Source organism: Symphodus melops, assembly GCF_947650265.1.
Source record: "Symphodus melops genome assembly, chromosome: 13".
Lineage (NCBI taxonomy): Eukaryota > Metazoa > Chordata > Actinopteri > Labriformes > Labridae > Symphodus > Symphodus melops.
Window position 1 is genome coordinate 4751252 of NC_136703.1, and position 26240 is coordinate 4777491.

At 39.5% G+C, this 26240-nt stretch overlaps 1 protein-coding gene across 2 annotated transcripts in view; it reads right to left on the reverse strand.

Moving 5' to 3' along the window:
• Positions 1–902: 902 nt before the first annotated feature.
• arhgap4b (Rho GTPase activating protein 4b) overlaps positions 903–26240 on the reverse strand; it is a 34377-nt gene continuing 9039 nt past the window's right edge. Inside the window, exons 3-24 of one of the 2 annotated variants that reach the window (XM_079359579.1) lie at positions 22901–23072; positions 22635–22797; positions 18976–19038; positions 18695–18868; positions 17913–18041; positions 17384–17605; positions 15981–16082; positions 15635–15820; positions 15307–15391; positions 13831–13858; positions 13489–13585; positions 12178–12238; positions 11624–11701; positions 10129–10257; positions 9439–9544; positions 9073–9300; positions 6898–6953; positions 6496–6667; positions 5049–5144; positions 4710–4817; positions 3849–3951; positions 903–3179 (exon numbers count right to left, since the gene is read on the reverse strand). In XM_079359579.1, coding sequence (XP_079215705.1) covers positions 2976–3179; positions 3849–3951; positions 4710–4817; positions 5049–5144; positions 6496–6667; positions 6898–6953; positions 9073–9300; positions 9439–9544; positions 10129–10257; positions 11624–11701; positions 12178–12238; positions 13489–13585; positions 13831–13858; positions 15307–15391; positions 15635–15820; positions 15981–16082; positions 17384–17605; positions 17913–18041; positions 18695–18868; positions 18976–19038; positions 22635–22797; positions 22901–23072 — 2762 coding nt within the window. In that variant the 3' untranslated portion in view covers positions 903–2975. Of the gene's footprint in view, positions 3180–3848; positions 3952–4709; positions 4818–5048; positions 5145–6495; positions 6668–6897; positions 6954–9072; positions 9301–9438; positions 9545–10128; positions 10258–11623; positions 11702–12177; positions 12239–12918; positions 12947–13488; positions 13586–13830; positions 13859–15306; positions 15392–15634; positions 15821–15980; positions 16083–17383; positions 17606–17912; positions 18042–18694; positions 18869–18975; positions 19039–22634; positions 22798–22900; positions 23073–26240 lie in introns of both variants that reach the window. The other variant, XM_079359580.1, reaches the window with a different exon arrangement.

Genomic DNA, 26240 nt, shown 5'->3' on the forward strand with positions numbered 1-26240 from the left:
GGGGATGCTTGAATTTCCCTCGGGATCAATAAAGTATCTATCTATCTATCTATCTTAAAAATAAAAATAGAATAAAAAGATATATTAATACCTTGAAACATGATATATGGTATGTTGTGAATGCAGTTTATACTAAAAGAGAGGGAGGGCAAATATACCCTGAGCACTTAAAATACTTTTTGGCTGTATCCTACTAAATTCAACCTGAGGGAGTTTCCCCGTGCAGGGACGAGGAGCCTTTGGAGGACCTCACTGGTTTCCAATGAAGAGACCAGGGCTTAAATTAAGTTCTAGCAACATTTTTTTCCTGTTTGGGAAGTCCATTTCAAAAGAGGTCTACAAAAACTGGGAATGAGAAACACTTCACTTAGTGATTGTTGCCTATGTGGTCATTCACAAAAGAGTTTAAAATAGCTGATGCTTTTTATACCTCAGTTGACTTAAAACTGAAAAAAATGTGTGAATTAACCCGATTTTGAGCCATACGTGATGGTTTCTTATAGTTGAAAACTTTTAAGATAAGATCATTTAAGAAATATGTTACTCTGCCTCCTGTCTGTTTTCGTCAGTGATATCAATATTTACGGTTCGGTATAATCACATCTTAACTCATCTTTTTCAAACTTGAAAAACAGAGATAGATTGCATTGCATTACATTTGTTGGTAGATGCAGTTTTACGAGTCCTCTGTCTGTCTTAGATGAATGGTAAAGTGGACTTGAACTTGTACAAAGCTTTTCTAATCTTCTGACTACTTAAAGTGTTTTCACACCACAGGTCACAATTACACATTCACACACTGGTGGCAATAGTTGCTATTTAAAGTGACCACACAGACTGGTTTCCTGTAGATCTGTCCCTGGATTACAGTCACGTATTAAATTAAAGTACACTGACAACCATTTAATCATTCATCACTTTATCATCTTTATTGTATTCATATTTTGTTAACCACATATACAGTTGGACACAGTAAATTGAGTGACATCATCAAACAGTAATCCAGAATAACGGGGTGTTAAATCATCAAAGCAGAATTATTGAAAAAAAAAAAAAAGATTCAACTCCCATGATGCCAATCCTGAAACATGACAGAGGGGAGAAAATAAAAATGAAAACTTTTCAAAAGCTTTTGGAGTCAAAGTCATTTTACACCTCACTGCAAAAATCCTGAAACGCATGTTCGAATGAGACCCGTGCACAATGAGAAAAGTTGGGGGGGCAAAATGTACGGATGAAAGAGGCGAATTTTGAACTTGGCTCCGAAATGTCAACGTTGTATTCACAGTTTAAAGCAGAGCAAGTCACTGTTTCCTCTCTGAAAAGGGGCCATTTTGGCTCTTGAGGCTAGGGCACAGTTTCCAGTTTAAGAGTCAGTAAACCAAAACCCTGAGTGAGAAACTCTTACCTATGTCTTTCGAAAACCAAACCTGAGCTAGCCTTTCTCTAACTCTAGCAAAAGCCCTGAGTTTTGGCCTGCATATTGGGCCTCATATCACATATGAAGGGGAATGTGTTATAAGTGTGTGTGTGTGTGTGTGTGTGTGAATACTGCATGCCGTTATAAAGTACTAACTTCACTGCTTACATTTTCCCAGCAAACATCTGTGACCCCAAATGATCATTATAAAAACATATATAATGATTATTCACTTAAATAAATTGCCTAAATGAAACAATTTATGACATGATGCAAGAAATTGAAAAAAAAAAAAAGTGATTTACTTTTGAATGTTTTATCTTTATTTAATTCGGAAAAATAAATGAAATATGATTTTTGTTTATGAGAGCATTTCACTTCTTTGTCACTTTCCGTTTTCTTTTTGTCCTCTCACCTTCAAGCTAATAAAATGCTCCTTGCCTCATAAGGTAGCAAGCTCAACAACTTAGCCATATAGCCTGCTAACTCCTGCAAGCTAGACAACAGTTATACCATATAAAAGTGGATAAACTATCTGCTGCTGTGAATCGACAGAAAACCACATAAGACTTAACAAGACCGCACCTGCTAACTCAATAGTTAAAAATAGCTTGAAAAGTTGAGTACTTTTAGTTTACTTGGTTAGCTTGTAAGCCTTGCTACAAGTTATTAATGAGCAGCCTTATCAAGCTGAGGTTTTAAAAAGGACTTAAGATTTGCTGCTGCTTGGTTAATATCTGTGACGTTGTTGTTGCACAAGCTAACATGAGTAAAGGGCTAATATGTTAGGTGTGTTGAACTTGCTCACTACTGGCTTTGATAATAAACAAATTGTGTGAAATTTTAAACAGACATTTAAAAATTTTGCGATAAAAAAAATCTATAACAAAAAAAATAAAACTCAGATATAAATAAAGTAGCAAAAATGTAAAACAAGTGGGGATTAAGCTGTTTTGCTAAATTAAGGATGGTATTGTGTTTCATCTAATTTAGGCAATATGTATCAGTTTTGGTCATAATTTATTACTGACACATTTGTGGAGTTATATAAACAGATCACATTATTTTCTAGCAAAATACCAACCTGCCAAATCTTTTCAAGTAAAATAATGCTCAAAGCAAAAGATGTAAAGGCACTCAGGCCCTAGATGAGTTCTTTCTTTAAGATAAACAAAACACTGTAAGGGTGAGCTAATCTCAGATCTGCCACTAAGGGGCAGTGTCAGTCTTTTCTGAAGCATTTTTTTTTTTTTTATGGTAATCACTTAAAAAAGTCAGTCTGGTTTTATCTCTGCTGATGTCAATCCCTGATTCTCCCAAAATGGCAAAAAGCTTTGAGAACAAAACCAGATGAGAACATAAACCAAAAGCCAGCTGAAAAACAGACACACTGGACATACAGTAACACGGCACCGAGACTAGTGGCACTATGAGATGGCAGAGACGTGAATATTATACACCTGCCAAAATAAAATAATTAAGGATTTTCACCAAATGTATCATCAGCATAATAATTGTTTTTAAACAATAATGATTCCATTCACCCTCTCCTCTCTTAGTCCACCGGCCTAAAAAGGGTCCGTCCTCTGAGGCCAAATCCCACTTTTTTGGCACTGGGGCCGGCTTGAGGCAGAGAGGAAGCAGAGGAGGCAGGGGAGGGAGCTGTCGCTGCTGGGGGAACTAGGGCCGACTGCTGCACAGCAGGCTGGCGAGACAGAAGCTCCTTGAACACAGAGTTCATTTGACGGCTGATCATGTCCTGTGAGAGCGAGAGGAGGACAAGCAAACGGCAAGAGAGAGAGAAACTGAGGAATGGTAGTAAATGAAAATGAGGCCTCTGTGACTTTTGATCAGCGAAGACATCTGCACCAAACCCTGAACCTGTTATGGGTCTGTTTCAGTGAGACACTAAAAGATGTTCACTTTCTTCATATCAGAGATTGATAAGTAATTGTAGCAACACTTAACCTATAATCTTAATCATTTTCCTATCTTACATGTCACTGAAGTGTTGCTCTTCCTTATTCAGTATTTTTCCAAATATACTTCCAACATAGAAGAACACAACATGCCAACATGTAGACCTCTTTTTACACCAACTTGTATTGGTGTAGGACGTTCACATCATATTTTTAGCATCTCAAGAAACCAACCAATCAAAAACTAGGCTTGTTATACAGTACTTGAATCAATTTCAGAGCCTACCTATCATAATTCATCATATCACAGGGAAGTACAATTCACTTATTCATGTAGTATCTTCTTTGTTGTCATTTACAACTCGAGTTCTTGGCTTTCCAGGCTTTTATTTAATCTGCCTGTTTTAAACAGAGCCTTAAAGAAATAAGGTCTTAAGGAGAGCCTACCAGCCTCACATGTAACGTGTACCTGAGCCTTTAATTTAGTGACATTACGATCAATCCCATACCTTGTCGACTGATGCTCTTTCTGCCGGAGCAAAAGGAGGTCGGTCTGGGGGTCTGAAACCGGCCTGTCTCACAGTGTCCAAAGTGTGTCTTCGCTCCTGGGACCTAAGAAACCAAAAAAAGTAATAGAGGTAACATGAGACGGATATAACTGAACACTGAGAGAATACCATTTCATTGTTGGGACGTTGAAGCCAACTGACTTCACCACTGAGCTGTAGCTGCTCTCCAATGTAATTATTTTTACAGCTGTAATGCAAAGGCTATGAACCACTCAAGTGTTTTTTCCATGTTGTCACTGTGCACAAGACTGTGAGGAGGATTTTCATCCGCTTGTGTGAATAAAGGACTAAATTCTTCAATTACACACCTGATTTTGTTTGCTGACTTTGTGGAAGAAGAAACAAACCGTCACAAAGCAAACTGATGCTCATACATTGGATGTAGGTAAATGTTCCACAGACTCACGAGTTATACATTTGGCTCATTAGCTGCTTAAAGTGTCAACCCATAAGTTTATCAATACATTCAATAGTCATAGCTGGCTCGGTCTGTCTGCTGTATTGTGCTGACAAAGTGTCGACAAGATTTTTCCACAGAGTCAGGTTGATTAGAGCAGTGAGTGTTAATCAAATCAGTGAAGGTGTGAACTTTAAAATCAAAACAATGAGCGAAACAGAGCTGAGAAAAAAACTGCAGTCAGGCGACATTTGTCTAACTTAGTCATATGATCCATTTTTCATAGAGAAATGTGATTCCATTAGCTCTAAATTGTGTTTTCCTCATAATTGTAGTGGTAAATTATCATAATTTAATGTTTTATACGGAGCAGGCATTGTGTCTGAGGTGTGTGTCAGTCTTACACTGGCAGGTGTCGGGTGGCAGGAGAAGTTGGTTGCTTTCGATTGGGGCTAATCTCACTTCCTCTCTGTCTCCCAGGCAACGAAGCACTGTCACTGTTCACCCTCATCCTGTCAGGATACACGCACAGCAAACACTGTAACTTTGCATGTTGTGCATTCATGTATGAGAGTTTGTACGTGTGTAGTGAGCAACAACTTCTTCTGATTGTGCATGTATTCTTCTGTCTGAGTCTTTTGCTACATGTGTTAGGTGGAGTGAATGCACTTATATATTGCAGTGTGCACTCAAGTATGTATGCGTGTGTGTGTGTGTGTGTGTGTGTGTGTGTATTTGTGTACCGAGTTGTGTTCTCCATCTGTGAATCTTCTACTGTCAGGTTTCCAGTGCTGCCTCCTCCTCCTCCTCCTCCTTCATCTCTTTTCCCTCGCTCTGACCTGAGGGAGAAGAAGCATATATAAATATATATATATATATATACTGTATATAAAATGTATATTTCACTACAGGAAGAACAACCAGTACAACTTTATTTATGGGATAAACACTGAGTGACAGAGAATTATAGGAGACGAAGTCAGAATTAAATTATGCATTATTTATTTGACAAAATAATGAAGAATTATTGACTGAAAAATAAATTACATATAACAATGAAAAGCAAAAGCTCCACAAATGTATATTAGTGAAAATCTTTATTGAAAACAATATATTAATGCAATACTGGAGACACTGGCTTTTATTGGTGTTCAATTGAAAGATGTTTTCATATTCTGTGAATTTGTCCATTCTCTTTTCACACAACTGTGCAACCACCAGAGTTCACTGTGCAATGTAAATATGCACGAGTGAATGTGAATGATATGCAGTTTAAACACCCACACAGAAAGGCACAGAATCAAAAAATGATCTTAAAATACTTTACTGATCTCGTCACCAACAGTACTTCCAGATTTTGTTTACAGAGTGCGACACCTGTTCAGTGTGATATTTTCTGGGGCTCTTTATCACCTCTCCACACCACAAACACACTTATGTGCTGCTCACTCTGGCTCTGTCTCATGGTGTGCTCTCGGAGCTGAGGATACAGCACAACTTTAAATCAATTTTTCCAGCACTTGTCCCTTTAACTTCTATTTTTATCTCTTCAGTGAAAGCAGGCTGAAATAAACTCCTGATACACCAACAGCTGTTAGCTTTCAGTGCAGAATATTCTACTTTTTTTTATTAAACTGGCAAATCAAGCTACACACCGCCTTCACATTTACCTCAGACCTTGGCTTGTTGTTTGTTCATGCACCCGTTGAAGAACTTTGTTTAATGATGTAATCTTCAACACAAAGGCGTTTAAAGTAAACCCAAAATGTCAAACTCTTTGTTTGACATCAACTAAGCAAAGCATTGTTGACATATATAATTCACTTTAAACGTTTCTGCTACTGGTGTAATCTGAGGGATCAGGAAAAGATTAGATGGAAATATTTAAATTTTCAAGCCAAGTCAAAAAAGTGACGAGACGATCAAAAGTGAGGCAGTGTGACATGAACATTCATCAGTAACCGAACACTCTGACACCCAGACTTTATCGGAAGATCCCAACTATAAGTCAATGCCTTCAGAAAGGACAGATTGACCTTCAAAGCTTGAATAGAAATGCAGTGTTTGGTTGTTACGTGACAGCTACTCTGACTAAAACTAGTGTTGAATAGAGTCTGAGCTGTTCTTATGTTTGTTAGAAATCTTTCTGTGAAATAAAAACACATCAGCAAACAGCAAACAGTTCCTCACCCATCCAGCACGCTGATGTACTTGTGAGGGATGAGTCCCTTAACTCCTCCAACTTCTCCTCTCCACCAATCACAGGAGGCCTTGCTGTGGAGGATGAGAAGCTCTCCCAGCTTGAAGGACAGCTCTGCAGGAGATCTGGCCACGTAGTCGAACATTGCCACTGCCTCCCACTCTGTACACACACATGCAAACAAACAGACAAAGTCTACTATGGATCTTTTTTTCTATTATACTCTAACAGTTGATATTTCTTTATGATTTGTTTTAACGCATGATTAGAAAACGGCTTTCAAACGACGTCTGGTTTGTTGTCATTCATCTGGAGTATAGTTATTGATGAATAGTCTTCATCTAATGTGTCTGTGGTGTGTGTGGGTGTGTGTTTGTACTGCATGTACTCACCGTCTTCACTGGGCAGATGCTCAGTCTCTCCGTCTCCCTCCTCGGTGATTGGTTCGCTGCAAACAAACAGAAAACTCACTCAGTGTTCATGCATGGTTTCTCTTCTGTTTAACAAATGGACCAGCCGTCGCCCCAAAGGGTCTCTAAATACATTTTATACAGTCTATAAAATATCAAATCAGATTTCATTCAATTGAGACGTTTATGATATGACCCTCAAACCTCAGTGTTGTACACAAAATACGGGGCAAAGCTTGTTCATTTTATGTTACTGCATTCTCCCAGAGCTGATTTTGTGGTTTTAGAGATTTTCATGGACACTGTCGACAGGCTGCGGGCTCGTGTTCAATTTAAGTGAGTAATCAGCTTAATAGTGTTAAGCACTTTTTACACAAAGCATTGCAGGCTGCACAGAGATGCCTTTGGCATGGTACAGCATTACGTGTTGAGAAGATTGAGCCATGAAAAAGGAGCAAAGGGAAAAGCTGCTCCATGTTCCTGGGTCCATCTCAAACTTGAGTCTTAAACTCAAACATGACCAACGAATCTCAGGAGCACTATGATGCAGCTGCCAAGTCAGCCATTAACTGAATCAATTCCACTTTATAAAGCAGCAATGATATTACGCTTGTGGCTCAACCATATGGTCAAGTTAGACTTGTTACAGCATACAATCAATTACTGCACATTATTTGGTAGGCTATCAAGCCTTAAGATGACAAAAGTAGTACAATTACAGCAGTTGAGTAAAAATACAACTTCAATGACAACATAACAAAATATGATACTGATAAATAATTACAAGGAATAAAAAAAAAAGCTCAATAATTACATTTTAACCTGAAAGTTGAAAAGCACAACCTTGGTTTTTTGGCATCTTGCTAGCATAAGTTAGCTTTAGATGATGCTAAAAAAGTTAGCTTGCTATCTTTCGTGGCCTGCAGGATATGACTCGTCTGGTTGAAAAAGAAGTCCAAATGATTTAAAATAGATCTGTTTTATTTGTTACTTCTATAAATATTTAAGTAATGATTGGTTCATTTCTTGTTCGGATTTTTTAAGAGGAGCTGTCCACCAGAGAGTTCACCGAGAACTACACACCATGGGGACTTTTATATGTATTCATTCACATCATCATGGTACCTGAAGAGGAGGTAAAACAGTTCCTATAAACGGGGTTCTAGGAACTAAAATAATCCATAGTAACTGCGGTGCAAACTCAATAATGAAAAGGGGGAGGGTTCCAGCAGTTCAGGACTATAAAAAAGTTCCTGTGGTCTGAAAACGTCTAATGGTCCATGAGTTATTTTGTGGTAATCATGGGGTCTTCAAAAATGACCAACCCGGTCTATAATAATAAAAACAGCAAAAAAAAAAAACTTTCATAAGGCTATTCTTGAGATTTCACAACTCAGGTTTAGAAAGTTCACAAACCGATGGATGACGTCAAGATTGGCACCTACTTTTATTAAACCTATCATCTTAATTTTCATCCAAAACTTTGTTGTTCTGAATTTCCTTTTCAGAGTTTTTGAAAAATGCCTTCTCTGTAGGCATGGGTCAGGAATTTGCTACCAGAAGTGTTCCGACTTCAATTTAGTTTGAATAATGTCAGCACAAGCTCTGTGTGGAGAACCAAGGGGGCGGATCACAATCTGCTGAATGTAAACCCAGCTCCCCTTTGTAATAATCAAACCATGATGTGGCTTTATGGCTTTTAACAGATATCTGCGTGCAAGTGCAGCCAAAAATGTACCCTAAAGGTCATCTCTCAACACCAACACCACACCTATTCTCACTTCTCAAGTTGCTGTAAAGAATAGCAATGCAGAGAAAAAGGAAGTTTTGGCTGGAAGTCCTTTATCGCATATCAAACTCCACTGTGTGTCCTGAAAAGTTGCCCATCTCTCTTAGAGGCTATATATCATAGTCAGATAAAAGCCCATGAGTTCTGACATTGAATTAAAATGCACCAAAGGCAGAGCTAGTAGCCTATGATACCCCAAGCAGGTAAACCGGGTCCTTTCCAGCATGTCATTCCCCACTCTCTCTCCCCCCAATTTCAGACTCTCCCCGCCATCCTGTCTCTAACTAAAGGCCTATAAAGCCCCTAAAAATTAAAAAACGTTAAAATAATGAACACCACATTTAGGTTGAGCTCTTCTTATCTCTCACCAGTACTCTTGCTCCAGAGTCATGTGCTTCTCGTAGACGGGGCCCGGCAGTTCTGATTGGCCGGGGAAAATGACGTCATGTTGTAGGATCATGGTTTTGACAAGATCATTAACCTGTGGCTGCCTAGCAACAGCGTCATCAGATTCCAGCCCCCTCAGCAGACTCGGACCGAAGCAAACGGCTAAGTTGTAGGGCTGCATCATGTTTTCATCACTGTACTGAGACACACTGAGAAACACACACAAACACACACACAGACACACACACAGAACAAGTATTGGCATCTTATTGCAACAGTGTTAAGTGGAGCAGCATAGCAGGTATAACAAGAAACTGAGTGTGCCACAGTGTCATGTTGTAGCTTACTGATTGAGGAAAGCGAAGAGGTAACGCATCACGATGAGGAGAGGCCGTGGGAATGTGGAAACAATCGCTTTAATCTGCGCCGCTTTCTCAGTCACCCCCTCAATTTCTGCCCATGACGGAAATAAATGTGAAACGAGAAGACGATAACAAGATGAGCAGAAATAAACATTTCACTTCTGGAACCAATTTTTTCTGCAGTTTGCAGTTCCTCAGCTAGAAACCGTGACAGCTGCACATTTAACCTAAAATTCTGACTTAAAGAAATGTTGAGACGAGTTCCTAAATTGCTGAGATGTGGTGCCTCTAAGGCCGATAAGGTATTTACGAGATTTAAACAAGTTGCAGGCAGGTTCGCAACCTTGTTAATCCATGCAAATTCTCAGAGTTTTTGCTTTGGAAAACAAAACTGTTTCATGCCTACAGGAATAGAAAATAGACAGTGAGAGAGATAAAAACAGAGCTTACAGATAGTGTATATATTTAAAGGGGAAGGGGTCGTCACATCAGTGAGGTTGCAAAAAGCTAAACCAAAATGAACAGATTTATACCTATGCGGAAAGGTTTTGCTCAATATATCCCACATGAGAGGGTGAATCAGTTGAAATAAGTCTCTAAATCCCAGGAGATACACAAATAACTGACGGAAACAAAGTCGCACACAGACATGGAGGTTATATAAGGGGGTCTTACGGACACACTCCAGCAGCTGAGAGTAGCTGTCATAAGGGAAGAGAGGAGGCTCCAGGCCCCTAAAGTAAAGCTTCAACACGCCAGCCACTGAGTCCAGGTCACACTCGCTGTCAGACAGAGGATCGTCTCCTACAGGGAGTCCAAAAGAAATGTGAGCTGAAGGTATCCATGCAGAAACACACTTTTTACACTTTTTACAGCAGGAACAAGACAAAGAGTAAAATGCAGCTGACTGGCAGAAAAGGACAGGACATTCCTGTCAGAAGGTTCGATGTGTTCTAAGACTGTCAAATGCTTTTGACAGGCACAAAACGAATTAAAGAAGGATGTGACTATTTTTTAACTTGTGTCTGTTCTCCTTCGTAGACTGTATAAAACATGGTCGCCTCGTGTCAGTGATGTCACCCACTGGATGATTATGGCGCATCAACGTGTTGAAAACGCTGACTTTTCCAAACTCTAGATTATGTCCCCAACCCTGAAGTTCTCTTCTACTCCACAGACTAAAACACTTCTCAGCACATTGCTTTGAAGAACTAGTTCTGCTCTCATAAACGAGTTTTTGGCTTCAGTTGGCAGCTGGTGTCACTGAAGAACTTGTTAATCTCAACTACAGCTTCAAAGTGCAGGTGGACCACTAAATGGTAAACAGCCGATGGACTTGAGCTCGTATCGCACTTTTCTATTTTTCAGGCACTTCAAAGCGCACATTCACGCACTGATGGCAGAGGCTGCTCTGTAAAGTGTTCATCAGTATTCATTTATCTCAGTAATACACATTCATACGCCACCACTGACACAGCGGGAACAAATTAGGGTTGCCCCCCACCTTCCAGTTGAGAGATGACAACTGAGTATCAACTGAGCCCCGGGTGCCACACCAACTAGCTCCTAAAGGTTGGGAAATTTCAATTTGCTGGAAGACGACAAATGAGTGTTTAAAACGTCATGCAGAGTTTAGCCAGTATTTTCATTCACTGTGACATGATTTTGAAAGCCTTCGTTAAAATGTTTCTGATAATCCAGCAGACAAGCATTCAATAAACTGCCTCTCCTTTCAGCACGTGGTGAACGGCCTCATTTAGAGGATGAGTTTTTACGCCAGGAGCAAACAAACTATTCAGCAGAATTCAGCAGAGCAGCGACAAGGTCATTATCCCTCACTTGCTTCTCAGCCCTTGGTTATGTTCAGCAGAGCATGCAGCCATGTTAAAAGTGCTATTCCTACAGGAGTCGGCTCGAGTTTGGCACATTCACCACCTGGGTGCTCAACATGTTTGGAGGACTGGGGACAGTTTCAGAGCCTGGGTAATAGAATTATGAGTGAGCGAGGTTTCACAGGATGATCAGGAGAGCTTTCTGTTACACTTTCAAAATGTGGAAGGTAATCCTTTTACAGACTTTAATCCGTTAAAGAGATAAGAGAGGCTAGAAAAGGAAGTGTCAAAAGACCTGAGAGTTGAGTATATATTATGTACAAGAGAAACTAATTTACCTCTCTCAAACGCATCTCTGATGAGGTTCACTTCCCTTTGCGACCCAGGAACTCTGAATATACCTTCATGGTGGAGGCCTGTGACGTACACAAGCACATACACAGTACACATATTGACTTGTCGTTCCACACACAGTGTAGCACATAAAGAAAACAATACTTTCACATAGAGCTGGGCGATATGCACCAAATGCAAAGAGAGAGAGAGAGAGAGAGAGAGAGAGAGAGAGAGAGAGAGAGAGAGAGAGAGAGAGAGAGAGAGAGAGAGAGAGAGAGGAAGAGAGAGGGGAAGAGCAGGGTAAAGATGGAGAGACAGTGAGATGAGAAACAGGTGAACTTGCAGCTCTATAGAAGACGCATGTAATCTTATTTTAATGCAACATAAACTATATCAATATTAACAAAATTGTTTTACATTATTTCTTGTTTGAAAATATATTGATATATCTTTAAAACTTGATATATATCCCCCAACATTACTTCCACATAGTCACTGTCTGTGTCCAAAGCTCTCTCCGCATGGCTCATTGCTAATGTCATGAAAAGTGACTCACCGTGAAGGTTTATAAAACGGATGCAGCTTTCAACCACCACAGGAATCTGCTGCCCAGAGCTCTGCACAAAAGAAGGCCAACAGATGAGAAGAGGTGAAAAACAAGACCAACAGAGAGTGCAGATAGATGACAAGACAGAAGAGGAAGAAAAAAAAAAAACAGCCGTAAAGAGGAAGAAGAAATGTGCCAAGCTAGGAACAATACAGGAGAACAACGATTGAACAAAGGTAATCAGGGATAATTGTTAATAAAGGGTTAAATAATTGAGAATAAAATAAATAATGTGTTCAGTTGATGCACAGTGCAGGTGAAATGCTTCATGTCACTGACTGGGACAATACCTGGACTTTTTTTAATACTGAGGTCACTGAGTCAGTAATCCTTTTATGAGTTCACTTCATTTTGCGACAACGTCATGTGATATAATTAAGAGTCCAAATTTGATTGATTATTTGATATCATTTGATGACAATGATATAATGATGACATTAAAAGAAAACCAAAAAGAAAATGTATAATAATTATAAACAAAGTATAGTGCAGAAAAAATAGTCAGACACCATTTAAAGTGACCTGTCAGTAAAGGAGTGGGGAGAAGTGAAAACATATTGAAACCCTCCCCCTCTCCATCTATTCAGCTAGCTTCTTATTTGTATTTCAATGTTGCTTTATTTGACTGTCTAGGCCACCATAGCTAAATGAAACAGCTTGAACGTGTTTTCACATATTGGGTGTTAGTACCTGTGTTCGAGACATTCTCCTTCTCCTCCTGCATGAAGCCGAGCACAGCAGCAATGAGACAGAGAAAAGGCAAAGATTAGAAAAAGAAGAGGAAGAAGTAAGCGGAATAAAGATTAAGAAGCATTGGGAAGAGGCGCCTATAAGCACGCACACACACACACACACACACACACAAACGCACACACTCGATCGAGGAGTTGAGAGAGGAGGCAGCAAAGAGGCCAGTGCATCTTAATCCTTTTCACCAGAGAGGAGGAGATAAAGGGGGGGTTGGAAAGAGGAGAAAGCCAGCAATAAGCTATAAGCATGACTGTACACACACACACGCATGAAGGCAGCAGGAAGTACACTGGGGGGATGGACTGTCAGTGTGTGTGTGTGTGTGTGTGTGTGTGTGTGTGTGTGCGGAGTGAATCTCCCTCCAATTCTTCAGCTTCACTGTAACAGGATTTTCAAAATAATTTCCTTTGGAGGTTTGAACAGCGGTGCAGTGCAGCAGGCACAGAAAAAAAGAGGTAAAAAAACAGGGGTGTGTGTTTGACTTTACATGTGAGTGTGTTTGACTGTTACCTGTATGTAGGAGATTATGTCTGTGGTGAAGAGTGTGTGGCAGAATTGGGAAACAGGTCTGGACTTCCGAACACGCACTGACCGAGCACATTGCGTTCTGGGAAATATAATAAATAAAATGCTTAATGCCAATTGGCATCTGGTAATAACACTCAACATCGTATTGCTTTTGCTTATTGAAAAGGTATTTTCATGACCTCCCCTTACAAATATTATAGCATTTTGGTTTGAATTGAGTTCAAATTGAATTAAAAAACTGTCTTCTTCCTGTCCTCTGTGCCCCCTCCATGTCTCTCTCAGTCACTCTCTCTTTATTCTTGGCCGAGTAAATACTCTTCTTACCTGGAAGGGTCACTGTCCACAGCTTCGGCTGGAAGAAAAAGGCAGAAATCACTTTAGAAATTAACGTTTGGAACTGGCTCCTGGTTTCCAGCTGAAGAGAGGAATCACTGCAAATTCACACTTTCAAGTTTGTTTTTTTATTAAGGGAGTGTTAACACAAACACAAATAACATTGTACAAAGCTGTTCCAATGAAGTCAAGAGCTATTCAGACCAATTAGGCTTACCAAACCAGCCTGTAAAAATTAGCTTCTTTGAATGGGTGTGTAGTGACTGTGCATGTTGTTTCTGCACTTTGACCATTGGCTTAATTTTTTGCCATTTGGTCAAAATACCCATTAGCAGCAGAAACTAAAATTTCTACAGTCTGGCACAAAGTAATTTAGTATGAATAGGTCAGTCATTATTTGCACACACTGTATGGGTGGACATTTTTTATCTTGTCCATTTTCATTATTCTTCAGGAGGCTTAAGGCCCGTCTAAAGTCCATATATGTGCCTGTTACTAGAGTGATTGAAAGTCAGGGTCAGAATTCATTTTCAGTGAGAGCAAAGCCTGGTTGGGCTTTAAAACTCTGCTGCAGATGCTAATAGGGGACGTCGATCAGACTACGTCCATGTATTAAACATGCCTATGAATTAGATAGTAGCCTATACAGTAAAGCCTCTTTAGCCCACTCCTAAGCTTTGATTGAGACAAGTGACTTGAGGCTATGAGCAAAAATAATCCAATTATCTGATCAGATCACATGGTGGGTAACTTGGAGCCAGGATTTAACAGGGAAGCAAAATGAGGGGAATAACAGAAGAACATATATCTGCGGCTTTAGTTTTAATGGCTTTTTAGAAAATCTAATTTTCAACAGTTTAAATGCAGTGCAATGATTTATGAACAAAGTACTCAGTTTAGTCTTTTTAAAAGTCACATATTATCCTCCTTTTCATCTCAGAGCTCCTCAAAACATGTCTGTGAAGTCTGTTGTTCTAAATCCTGTATCCACTCTGATCCTGTATTTGATCTTGTCTATAAACCCCTCTATTTCAGCCCTGCTCAGAATAGGCTGTTTCTGTGTCTGTAGCTTTAAATATGTAAATGAGCTGTGTCTGTCTACGTCCCTCTCGGGAAAGGCTTGGGCTTTCTCTCTAAATACCCTGTTGATTATAGCTGCAAGGTAGACTCAGATGGCAGAACAAACACCCAGCTGTGGGAGTGTCACCCACCTGGGGGAGGGGCTACTGTCCTTTGTGATGTCATGAAGGGAAAATCTCCAAACAGCCTGTTATATTCTGAAAAGTGGAGCATGCTAAAGATGGAAAGGATGGACTTTTCTCATAATTGAGGGTTTGTAGACAGGCTAGGGTAACACATTAGTGTTTAAAAACCACTGTAAATTGAATTTTGGATAATATGTGACCTTTATTTTTTGGGTTAGGGCATTTTTCAAGCATATAATCTAATCTGTCAGTATACTATTACCTTTCTGTATGGCATCTTGTAGAAGGTCATGTTTGGCTTGAAGTTTGAAGGTCAGAGAACTGCTGGCGAGGAACTCCTTTACTTTCTATGACAAAAAAACCCAACTCATTTTAAGAAATTCAACCAATTAATTTGTTTTTCCTCAAGCACAGTCTCTGAAATATGGATAAATTCCTAACACTTAGCGTGTAATCATCAAAGGGTTTATGCAGAATGGCACATCTCATTTGCCCTTCAAAAAGGCAACGCGATCATTGCTGAGGCCATAAAAAACAGTTTACAACAAACACGCTCATTAGAAATGCATCCACCTCTAGCAGTAACTCACAGTAAAATAGTAGATCTCTGTCTCCTGCTGATTGGCTCGACGCTTGGCGAGAGTTAGTTTTTGGGTGGTGTTTCCTCCGGGGGGCTCATGTGATAAGCTGCTGGGAACGTCTGGGGAGGGGTTAATGTCGCTGTCACACATGGTGTCCAGCAAGGCGGTGAGCGTGGCTTTCAGCGTTTTACTGACCTGAGAAAATGAAATATACCGATTTATTATCTTAATTCCTTTGATTTTTTTTTTGAGCTCTCTCACTTTGATGTCCATAGAGTACTACAATGTCGCTCACATATCCGATAAACAAGAATCAGAGCGACAAACATTCTGGCAAAGAGAATAATTAGCTGACCTCCTCTGTTTCCAAGGTAACAGCAGCGAGTCGGGACTGAATCTGTTGAAACCTCGTCTCAAGCTCATACCTCACCTGGCTCTCTGCGCTCACCTCACACACCTGAAACACAAACGAGAGATAACGTGACACTGTGACGCATCATCTAATTCAAAGCAACAGGAATTTGTTCAGAGAGAGAGTTTTATTTTGACAAGAGGAGAAGAACTCTTGTGATGCTGTCTGAGGAATTTACAGTAAAATGTCTTTTAGCCTGCATTTGTTAATTTAGGTTACACTTTTAAAACACAAAAGTGTTCAGGAGTTGTTTTAAAGGCACTTTGATTGAGAGGTGGAATCCAAACTTCAACTTTAAAACTGAAACAACTGAAAAATACTTAAACTTTTTTAAAATAGTTGCTTTTTAAAAATAGCTTATTGTAATTATTTTACTTGTTTACTTTTGCATTTAGTTTGAGTTTATGAATATTTATGCATTTTCCATTGCTTTTAGGTACAGTAGTTTTATTCAGTTGTATTTTTTGTATGCACACTGTTTTTTAAGTGTTAAGCACTTTGTAACTTTATTTTGAAACAAACAATTTTATTTTTATCAAAAAATAATAATAAACTGGGTAAACCTGGGTTTTGGTTGGAATTTTCAAACCACCTACTAGTTTTGGTAGATTTCTCTCTAAATGTCGCTGCTCACATTCATGAAGTCGAGAAAAATACAGAAAGTGAGATCATGAAATGTTGCTTCTTTGACCACTAATAATGTGTCTTTTTGCCCCCATTAATTACTGATAGTAGCATCACAAACTTTTAGATTGCGCATTAAACGCTAAATTCGAATTTATGTGTTATATCCGTGAGCACTCTACTTGAGCGTGTGTCCTATATTTGTAATGTGTGTGACATAATGTACCACGTTGTCTTCCTCTGGCCTCCATGGAAACAATGAGCCTCATTTCCACCAAGCGGTCCAGTTTGGTTCAGTGAACCCTGATCTTGTTTGCATTTCCACATTCAACCGTACCCTTCCACATCACTAAATCACAGTGTCGCGTTCTTCTTCTTTGTTAAATTTATTGGCGGTCTACAAAGTAAACAAAGATCAATGATTCCATGGAAGGTCAGCATCTCTGTTAAATGTGTTTTGTGTTTGTCCTTTATTACCACTGTCGCACAGGAAGTAAAGACTCTTTCGACCAATCGACGGACTGAAGTGAGTCAAGCTCCAACCCTTAAGTTCGGATCAGTACACCTACCAAAAAAGTAGAGCGGTACAGATCTGTTTTTTTTGGTACCAGTACCAACTTCAAACAGTGGAAACGGCAATAAATGTGTGAGCTACCAAACTGAACTGAACCGCTTCGTGGAAACAGGACTATTCATCTCTAACAGAGGTAGTGTGATCTCACCTGGTCTCCCTCATGTGGATGGTAGTTGAATCTGAATGGGAGGCAGAAGGCGGAGTCATGTTGCTGTAGCAACCCGTCTCTGTCTCCCCCCTGATCCAGAGATGTTACTGCGGCCTCCAGCTGCCTGAGCCCCGTCTCCTCTGTCTTCTGAATGCGCCACCTACTTGCAAGGTAGCACCTCATCATCCTCTCCAAGGACAGGTGGAAACCCAGGTCACAGCACTGCCAGGATGGAGGAGGAGAAGCGACGGATGGGAGGAACAGGGGGCAAAAGACAAACAGAAGAATGGCGAGGCATTTATGATGCAGGGGAGGAGGAAGAGAAAAAAAAACGATAAAAATGAAGGAGGTTTTATGATGTTGAGAGGAGAAAGCACAAGAGAAACATTGATTTTCCCAGCATGATATCTCACATTTTCTTGAGAAAAACAAACTAGAGTGGCACAAAATCTGAACCCCCCTCCACTTGACATGGTGGTAAAAGTCTCACACTCAGAAAAGCACACAACACAAATTGCACGTTTCTTACGTCGATGAGAGTGCTGACATCCTGCAGGTAGTACTTGTTCATGGCTGCATTAACTGCTGCTAGATTCAGCAGGTAGTCATTACGAGCCTTGGTACACTTCAGCTGGTTCTCCTGCACCCTGCCATGCCTCTGTGCACACACACACACACACAAACACACACACACACACACACACACACACACACACACACACACACACACACACACACACACACACACACACACACACACACACACACACACACACACACACACACACACACACACACACACACACACACACACACACACACACACACACACACACACACACACACACACACACACAAAGACAAGTAAGACAAGACAACATAAACAAAAGCAAAACGATTCATCGAGAGTTCATGCTGGTTTTGGTAATATTCCCCTTATTGGTTTAAAAGCAAAGGGGGAAAGGATGAATGTGTTTACAGAATCAATGCACTTTAACATGCTTAGACGAACAACAGGAAATTTTTTGGTCTATAGAAAACCAGCTTCAAGACTTCCTGTGTTCTGATCTCCCCTTCTTCTCTCACTCATCACACCCACACAAACACTCATGGTTGCATCACTTCACAGTACTTTGCGTTTATTTCTTGGAGACCTACTCTAAGCATGACCATAACCACAACTGCAGCCTCACCTTGCCATAACCTTTCTGTCAGACAAATTAATTGGTTAACACTATGGTTACTTTTATGCATTGTGTAAAAATAATGTGGTTGATGAACATTTAAAAAAAGACAACGACACACACTCACTTTCTCCATTAATCTCTCCATCTTCTTGACAGAACTGCGCCTCTGTCCTCCTGATTGGCCGAGGCCGAGCTCAGCTGACTTGCCGGTGTGTCTCTCCTCCAACCGCTCCGCTTCCTTCAGTTTCCCCTCGGCTATCAGACTGTCTGTGTGGTACTGGTTATAAGTCTTCATAGCCTTCATGACACAAAACAGAAAATTCACATTAGCACTGTCGACATCGGGCAACGTCATTACATTGTAATACGAAATTAAATCTAAGAACCACAATATGAAGTGCTCACCATCTGCAGCTCAGTGGTGACCTTCAACAGCTCATCCTGCATCTGGATACCAACTTCTTTGCTCTGCAAATTAAAAAAAAGCAGAACATTTTTAAAGACATCAAAGAGAATACATTTTATTTTCAAAGTATTGTTTAAACATCTGGTCATCAACAATTCTTTGCTTTCTTGCGGTTTCCCCCAACTTCCAGTCTTTATGCTAAGCTAAGTTAATTGTCTATTAAATCTTCCGTCATACTTAGCCACAAATATGTCAGAAAGGAATCAATGTTCTCGTCTCATTTTTGGCAAGCTTTGGTAAATGATTCTTTATGTCTAAAAAAACAACTTAAATGTTACATATTAGAAGTTTAAAAAAAAGTTTACTAAAAGTCTCAGAGCTCCTTTCTCTAAATCCACTGTGATCCTGTGTTTGAGCATTCCTATACACCCCTCTATTTCAGCCCTATATTTTCTCATATAGACAGGCAAGGGAAAGGTATCAGTGTTAGAAAAACATGCTAACTTGTATTTTGCACAGCATGTGACTTTTATTGTTCCTACAGAACTGAAGCTATGAGAGGTGAGTGAGAAAAGAAATGTTGTGATCCTTGTTAATACGTTTCTGTCTTGTTTTGTCTCCTTTGTTTATAACAAAGTAAAAAAAAAGAAATGTGCTAGTGTTTTCCTTTTTTCCCCTTGATTTTACATGCATCACTGGAAAGTGGGGAAAAGTTTCTCAAGGTACACAAGAAAACATTTTTATTTTAGGTCCATTAAAACATTAAAAAGACACAAAAAAAAAACACATTTATGAATAACAATACTTTTCCATGCTCAATATTAGTTCTCTAAATGCTGATGTGCACATTTGCCTCACAAAAGACCGAAAGCATAAATGCTTTCTTCCAGTCTTGTTTGATTTTTTTGCATAAAGTAGCATCAAACAGTTGAATGTATTTTAACAGGCTGTGTCTCTTTTCACTAAGTTGTAAATCTTTTCTTCACTTTGTAACTGTGTTGCATAGTTTATCCTCATGATCCATATTTCTTTACAATATTCTAACCGAGCCGTCATCACTGTTAGGCTACTTGTAGTCTAAATTGGTACATGTGCATAGAGTGACTTTGATGTCAGCCACAGCCGACTCAATAAAGCGTCGAGAGTGATTTTGGTAATGCTCTACTTGGCTTGGCACCTAACAACACCTCTTAGCTGCTCTGAAGTGACGCTTACAGCTTAATTAAAATTCTGCTCACTTGTCAACTTTGAAAAGGTACAGAGAGCGTGTCTGACAAGCAGTAATTTTAGCCATTTGAGTATGAACACTTTTTTTTTTTTAAATGAATGAGACTGCAGATGCCACTGCGGTACAAAGACAGATAGCAGAAGGGAAAAAAAAAGAATGGAGGCGGTTCATGAGAAGATTTTTTTGTTCAGTTTTGGCTGTCAAGTAACACATGGAGTTATTTCACTGTTGTGCTGTATTACAAAATTAATCCTGTAGCTCTGAAAATAAAATCCATGTTTATGAATTTATGCATGGAGTCTTAGGCTTTTGGAACAGGACGCAGAGCTGACAGTGTGCAGCGTTTCAGTTGTTTAAGAGCGTGGCTAGATGTTACAGTCGTAATCAGCTTATTCCGTTGCTGACGGTCGACAAGAAATATCTGAAAGTAAGTGAAATACTCTGCAACCTATTTGAAAACATATGACTTCCATGTGAACCGCCAGTAATCCTGTAATCTTTTAACCTTTCCTTTAATGGTCTTGGACAATTTAGATCGGACGTGATTATTTTTTAAGGTCAATTTTCTAAACACATGACCTCTTTTAGACTCTGCTGTGCATCTACATAAAAGTCAAAGTTAACATCTGGTTAGGGCTGGAATGAAAAAAGTCCTTTGCATTTGCGATGAAGAGTTCAGCTTAGTTTTCCCTCTCAGAGTCAGAATATAAGAAGCTACATCTGCATATCTCAGCAATAAACAAGAAAAACTGACCCCTTAACATAAATGATTTCAATAACCATAGAAGAAGAAAACAGACTTTACAAACTGAGTTTAAAAAAAGGCTCTTTAGCGCCCAGAGTTCACAACGTTTTGAATTTGATCTGACTGATTTGATCTGCTCCTCCGTGGGGAAAATAACGAACCTAATATTGAACAACTCTATAAAAATTAGAACGAAGCTTCAGGAGGAACTAAATGTTTCTCCAAAGCTTCTCTGCTCATGAAAGACACTAAGAGCCACTGTTGCTAGCTAACTAAACTATTGGGTTTTAAAGCTTGTATTCTTTCAGTGATCATCATTTGCAAGATGTTGACCCTTCGACAGACCTTTGATTTCCAGACATTAATTTCTGCAGAGGTTTCAACTTGTCCAAAAGAAAGAGGCAGTTTAAAGTTTATTAAAATAAGTCTCTCTCTGATGCTCTTTGTAAAGACTAGCTTGCAGCTTGGTTGCTGCTAGCTAAGCTGTATCTATCTTAACCTAGAAAGCTTTAGCATGATTAAACGTTAACATTTGTTTAAAAGGGTAAATCCAGTCTGTCTGTCCAAGACCTCTTTTTAACAAGCTACAAACCAGTCGTAACTTCAACCTGACAGAAACACAGTACTGTTTTTATAATTCTGGTTATTTGATCCCATCACATGATGCATGGGTGTGCATTTCAACCCAGTGTATTCATCGCTCTGTGGGCTGGGTGAGTAAGGAGAACGGATATGAAGATGCTCCACAGAAGAAGAAAAAAGATTTTTTAAGATTATTTAAGTTGTGCAGGTCGGATTTTCTAGAAGAAGACAGAAATATCCCTTGTTGCTGACATATTTCTTTGACAGCCTACTTAAGAGAAGCATGTAGTTTGGGCCGGCAGCCACAGTGGCGAGGACCGCAGCCTTTGACATGGGGATCATGATGTAACCGTTAGGCTATCTGGCATCCCGGTGGCCAAGGTCAGCTTTAAAAGTCTTTTCAAAGGCAAAGTGCTCGATAGGAAGCTTGACTGACATGATGATTATGATGGTGATTAGGATGTTGGTGATGATGATGATTATACAAAACGATATTTCGGATGGTTTTTGATGCTTAAGTGCTCCGATTTGTGCCCTATCAGCAACCTGTGTGTCTGATCGGACTTAAAGCTGTTCATTTGCACTTACTGACGTTTTTTCCTCCTTTCTAGATAATTGCGTGTTGTACTTACTCTTTGGTGTCTGTGGCTTTGGATCAAAGCATCTCTTCAATGAACTATAAAATCGTAGACTTCAAACACTGAGAAAGTGGATGACTGAAAATGTTCGGATGTTCAGCTGACACGGTATGACACGACATAAATAAAGGAGTTAAAAGCAAAGCTGAACTGAAAATAGAAATAAAAAGACAAAGCTTTGTCATAAAAAGGGAACAAACTGATTGCACACAGACTTCTGAGTCAAGAACAACTCTTTGCATAAATGACATTTTTGCTACAACTGTGAGGGAAAATATGAATTTGACCTCCAAGAAAAGGATGACCTTCAAAATAAGACTTGGATATGAATGGATGACTTGCCCACCGGGGAACCAGAGCTTTTAATGTGTTAACACTTGCCTTCCACCTTTCCCTGAATGAATTCCATGTCTTTAGTGGATCTGTTTGTACATGCGTGTGACCTTACACCAAGCATCGACTGACCCGTTTGTGCAGGCGGTGTGTGTCCTCTGTGCTGTGTGCCAATCGCTGTGTGAGTGTGTTGCAGCAGGTGTCGCCCAGTGCTGCGTGTTCACGGCTCTCCAGTCGAGTCTGAGTCAGCAAGACAGACCAGACCTGACACACAGACTGACCCCACTGCTCCTTCCTGGAGAAAAAAAACAGAGATATGAATAAAAACCCTTCAGAAAATCTGAAGAACTCGAAAGGAAAAAAGCGCATTTACATGTTGCTCATGAACACACTCTTACTTCTTTGTCTTGTGGGTGAATCTCTCTGTGAGTTTGTCGAGGGCACGCGCATATTCAGCCTCGATGTCGCCTCGACGCCGGAGAAACTCAGAGAGGTCTGAGAGCTGCTGCTGTTTCACCTCCACCTGAGAGTCCAAAATCTTTATCTGGTCTGTCAGCTGTGCACGCAGGTCTGTCACACACACACACACACACACACACACACACACACACACACACAGTGATAAAGACAGACTGAAGGAGGAGGACGACAGCAATTTAAGCGAAGAGATGTTTTTAACCCAGAGGCTGTAAAAACTATCTTATCTGCCTCGAGTTCGGATAAGAAGAGTCTGAGATAAGATTTTCAAAATTTTGTATCACTGAAAAAATCCACGCTCACTTTAGGAATCCTTTTTATCAGACTTGCTCCTTTCATATTTAAGTTAAAGACAAACTAAATACACAATTCAAAATAGCTTATTCACCTTTCAGTCTGTCACCAAGCACCTCTAATTATTTATGTATTTAAAAAGAGAGATGGTGCACATTAATGAACACGTAAATATGTCAGATTGAAGCCAAACACTCACACAAGAAGTAATGACCAAACAACAACATAAAGTGTGTTAGTTGACAGGGACACATTTAAACAAGCAGAAGAAGAGGCGAATAAGAAACCAGGATTGACTGATCTTCAGAGTCAAAATGCATGAAGTGCTTAAAGTCTTTACGGGAAGTAACGTGCCACATTATTAAAGTGCAAAGGTGATTATGAGTATTGCACATGATTATGAGGTAGTGGTGTAAATTGCACATTTTTCCTAAAGCCTGTGACATTGATGTGCAGCTGTGATAGCACATACTGTCGCTCTATTTGCATATTCAGACATGTTGCATACACAGATGTGTTTATGAATGAAGTATTGCAGCAGGGTTACATTCTGGATGTAGATAGATGCTTCTCCCAACTTAACAAAGACAAACTATTTTTTTCTTGGACCAAGTTAAAAGTGAAGTCAAGACAGCTTCAAGTTAGCAAACGGCTCCATTAAGATTCAGAATAAACTGTAATGTTTCACAAAGGGAGAAAATGTTTCACCCACACTGCAGCCATAAAAGAGACAACAATCAAATCTATTTCACTGAAATAATGATAATAACTTTTAAATTCAACATATACTTAACAAAACACTACTATTTAAAACATTTTAAGGCTCCAGAATCCTTAAAGGGAAAAGTGTCTTTAGCATGCACATGGCTACACGTTATGTAGGACACGGTGAGAACACAGAACAGTGAGAACTTTGGTCCAAAGTGGTGAGAAGGATGAAAATATGATTTTGTTCGGAATAAATGTGTTCTTGAATGTATGTATGCAGTATTACATCGGATCGGATATGTGTCCACGTATCCACACGTGTTTGTGAAATATCACAAAAACGATGTAACTGAAGAGTGCACATGAGCCATAACTCGGTTTCTTATAATCTATGCACACGACCTGTGTTTTCAACTGGTCCATCTTCAATCACGGAAGAAAAATAAATCTTGAGCTTCACCTGACTGCATGGCCCTGGCCTCTATCCAAATATACACGTGCTGCAAAGATGTGATGCTTTACTACATGTGAAAGTGTTTTTTTAATGGTATTGTGATAAATTCAGACTTTCACAATGTGTTTATTGCCAAGGCTCATGTTGCCACAGCAATAAAACCTTGATTAATTGTGCAGCCCTAGTTTTCTACTTGATGCACTTGTATTTGAATGCGTGAATACACACACACACGATCAGTCAGGAGGGAAGATGTCTGAACAATTTAATATATGTATATTACTGACAATAAATATTTAATTAACTATTATTCATACAGTTCACACCTGCTCCAACCTGCACTTGCATGCTTGCATAAATACAAATACGTTGTACAATATGGAGAAATCTGTACATTTTCATCTGTATGAATACATGTGAAACTACTTAGCATGAGGAGAATGAGGAGGATGGCCTTGACTGCATATAAAGAAAGTGAATTCTTATAATAATCTTATTAACAGTAAATATCTTATTAGACTAATTATGTGATCAGCACAGTTCTTCCAGAGAACAGAAATACAGGTAGTAAAAGACTCATTAGTAGATGTGATTTTAAAAGTTGAACTGGGTAAATGGACGGCAGAATGTAGAATATTACACAATGCTGACATGTAGTCGCCCGACACAACACAAATACACACGGGCTTGTAAGCAAACAGAGCTAAGCCAACGCTGCACTTTGGTTTGAGAAGGCTAATATAAACATCTTGCTCTCAAATAACACCCCTTCCTCTGTGCCCTCCTTTCTTACCTGCTCCCCCCCTTCATCCCCGCCAACCCACGGTCCGCCCGCTCCCTCATTCCCCTCTTTTTACTCCTTTTCTCTGTCTCTGTGTGAGTACACAGCCCGAGGCTGACTGGATGTGAGGAGACAGCAGCACTAATACTGGCTATAAATACATCCTTGTAGTACAGTACAGCGTGCTACCCATGCATCCTCAAAGACAAAACCTAAAGAACATGTGCACATAAAAAATCTTTAACTGCAATAATGGCACATTTTCTTTGACCAAAAAGACTCTTTGCACAAATGTCCGCACATTAGAGCTGAAACATTTCATCCTTTAGTCGACTGGAACATATTTAATTGCCAATTATTCCAAAAACTAATTTCATTTTTATAGACATTTTTGAAGCAGAAGTATCAAACACTTTCTGGCTGCAGCATTTTTCATGTAAGGACTTAGTGCTTTTTTTATTTTTAATTAATGATGCTAAATGAAGAGTTTTAGGGTTTGGCAATGACATCGCTTTGGTTAAAAAAAGTATAAAATAAAAAAATGCATTGATCAGTTGTAAAAATATTTTACCGCTTAATCAATATAAAACCTAATGATATATCAAGTCTTTATGTCGACAGATTAGGTTTAATATTGTTTTATGCTTCACAATAAACTCTGCCGTGAGTCCTGGTTGGGATGGTTGTACAAAAAGACTTAATATGGATATTTAGTATCACTAAAACAAACAACAACACAACATATACAAGCACACAGGAATCAGAGCAAATATCCCGGTCGATAATGGGAGATGTCATAAGCACGAACATTCATCCATAAAAACAGCAAAGCAAGGTTCACTGAGAGTCTGTGTCTGGATGACTGCAGAGCGGCTGCACACATTCATGCATGAACGCACACATGCTGCCTCATATGCGTTCATGCATGCAGGTAAGTGCACATGCACAAACAGAAGCGCAATAAGGAGAACGGCCTGAGGCTGTCAAAATGTTTAATTCTTCAAACTTTTTCAATATCACGATA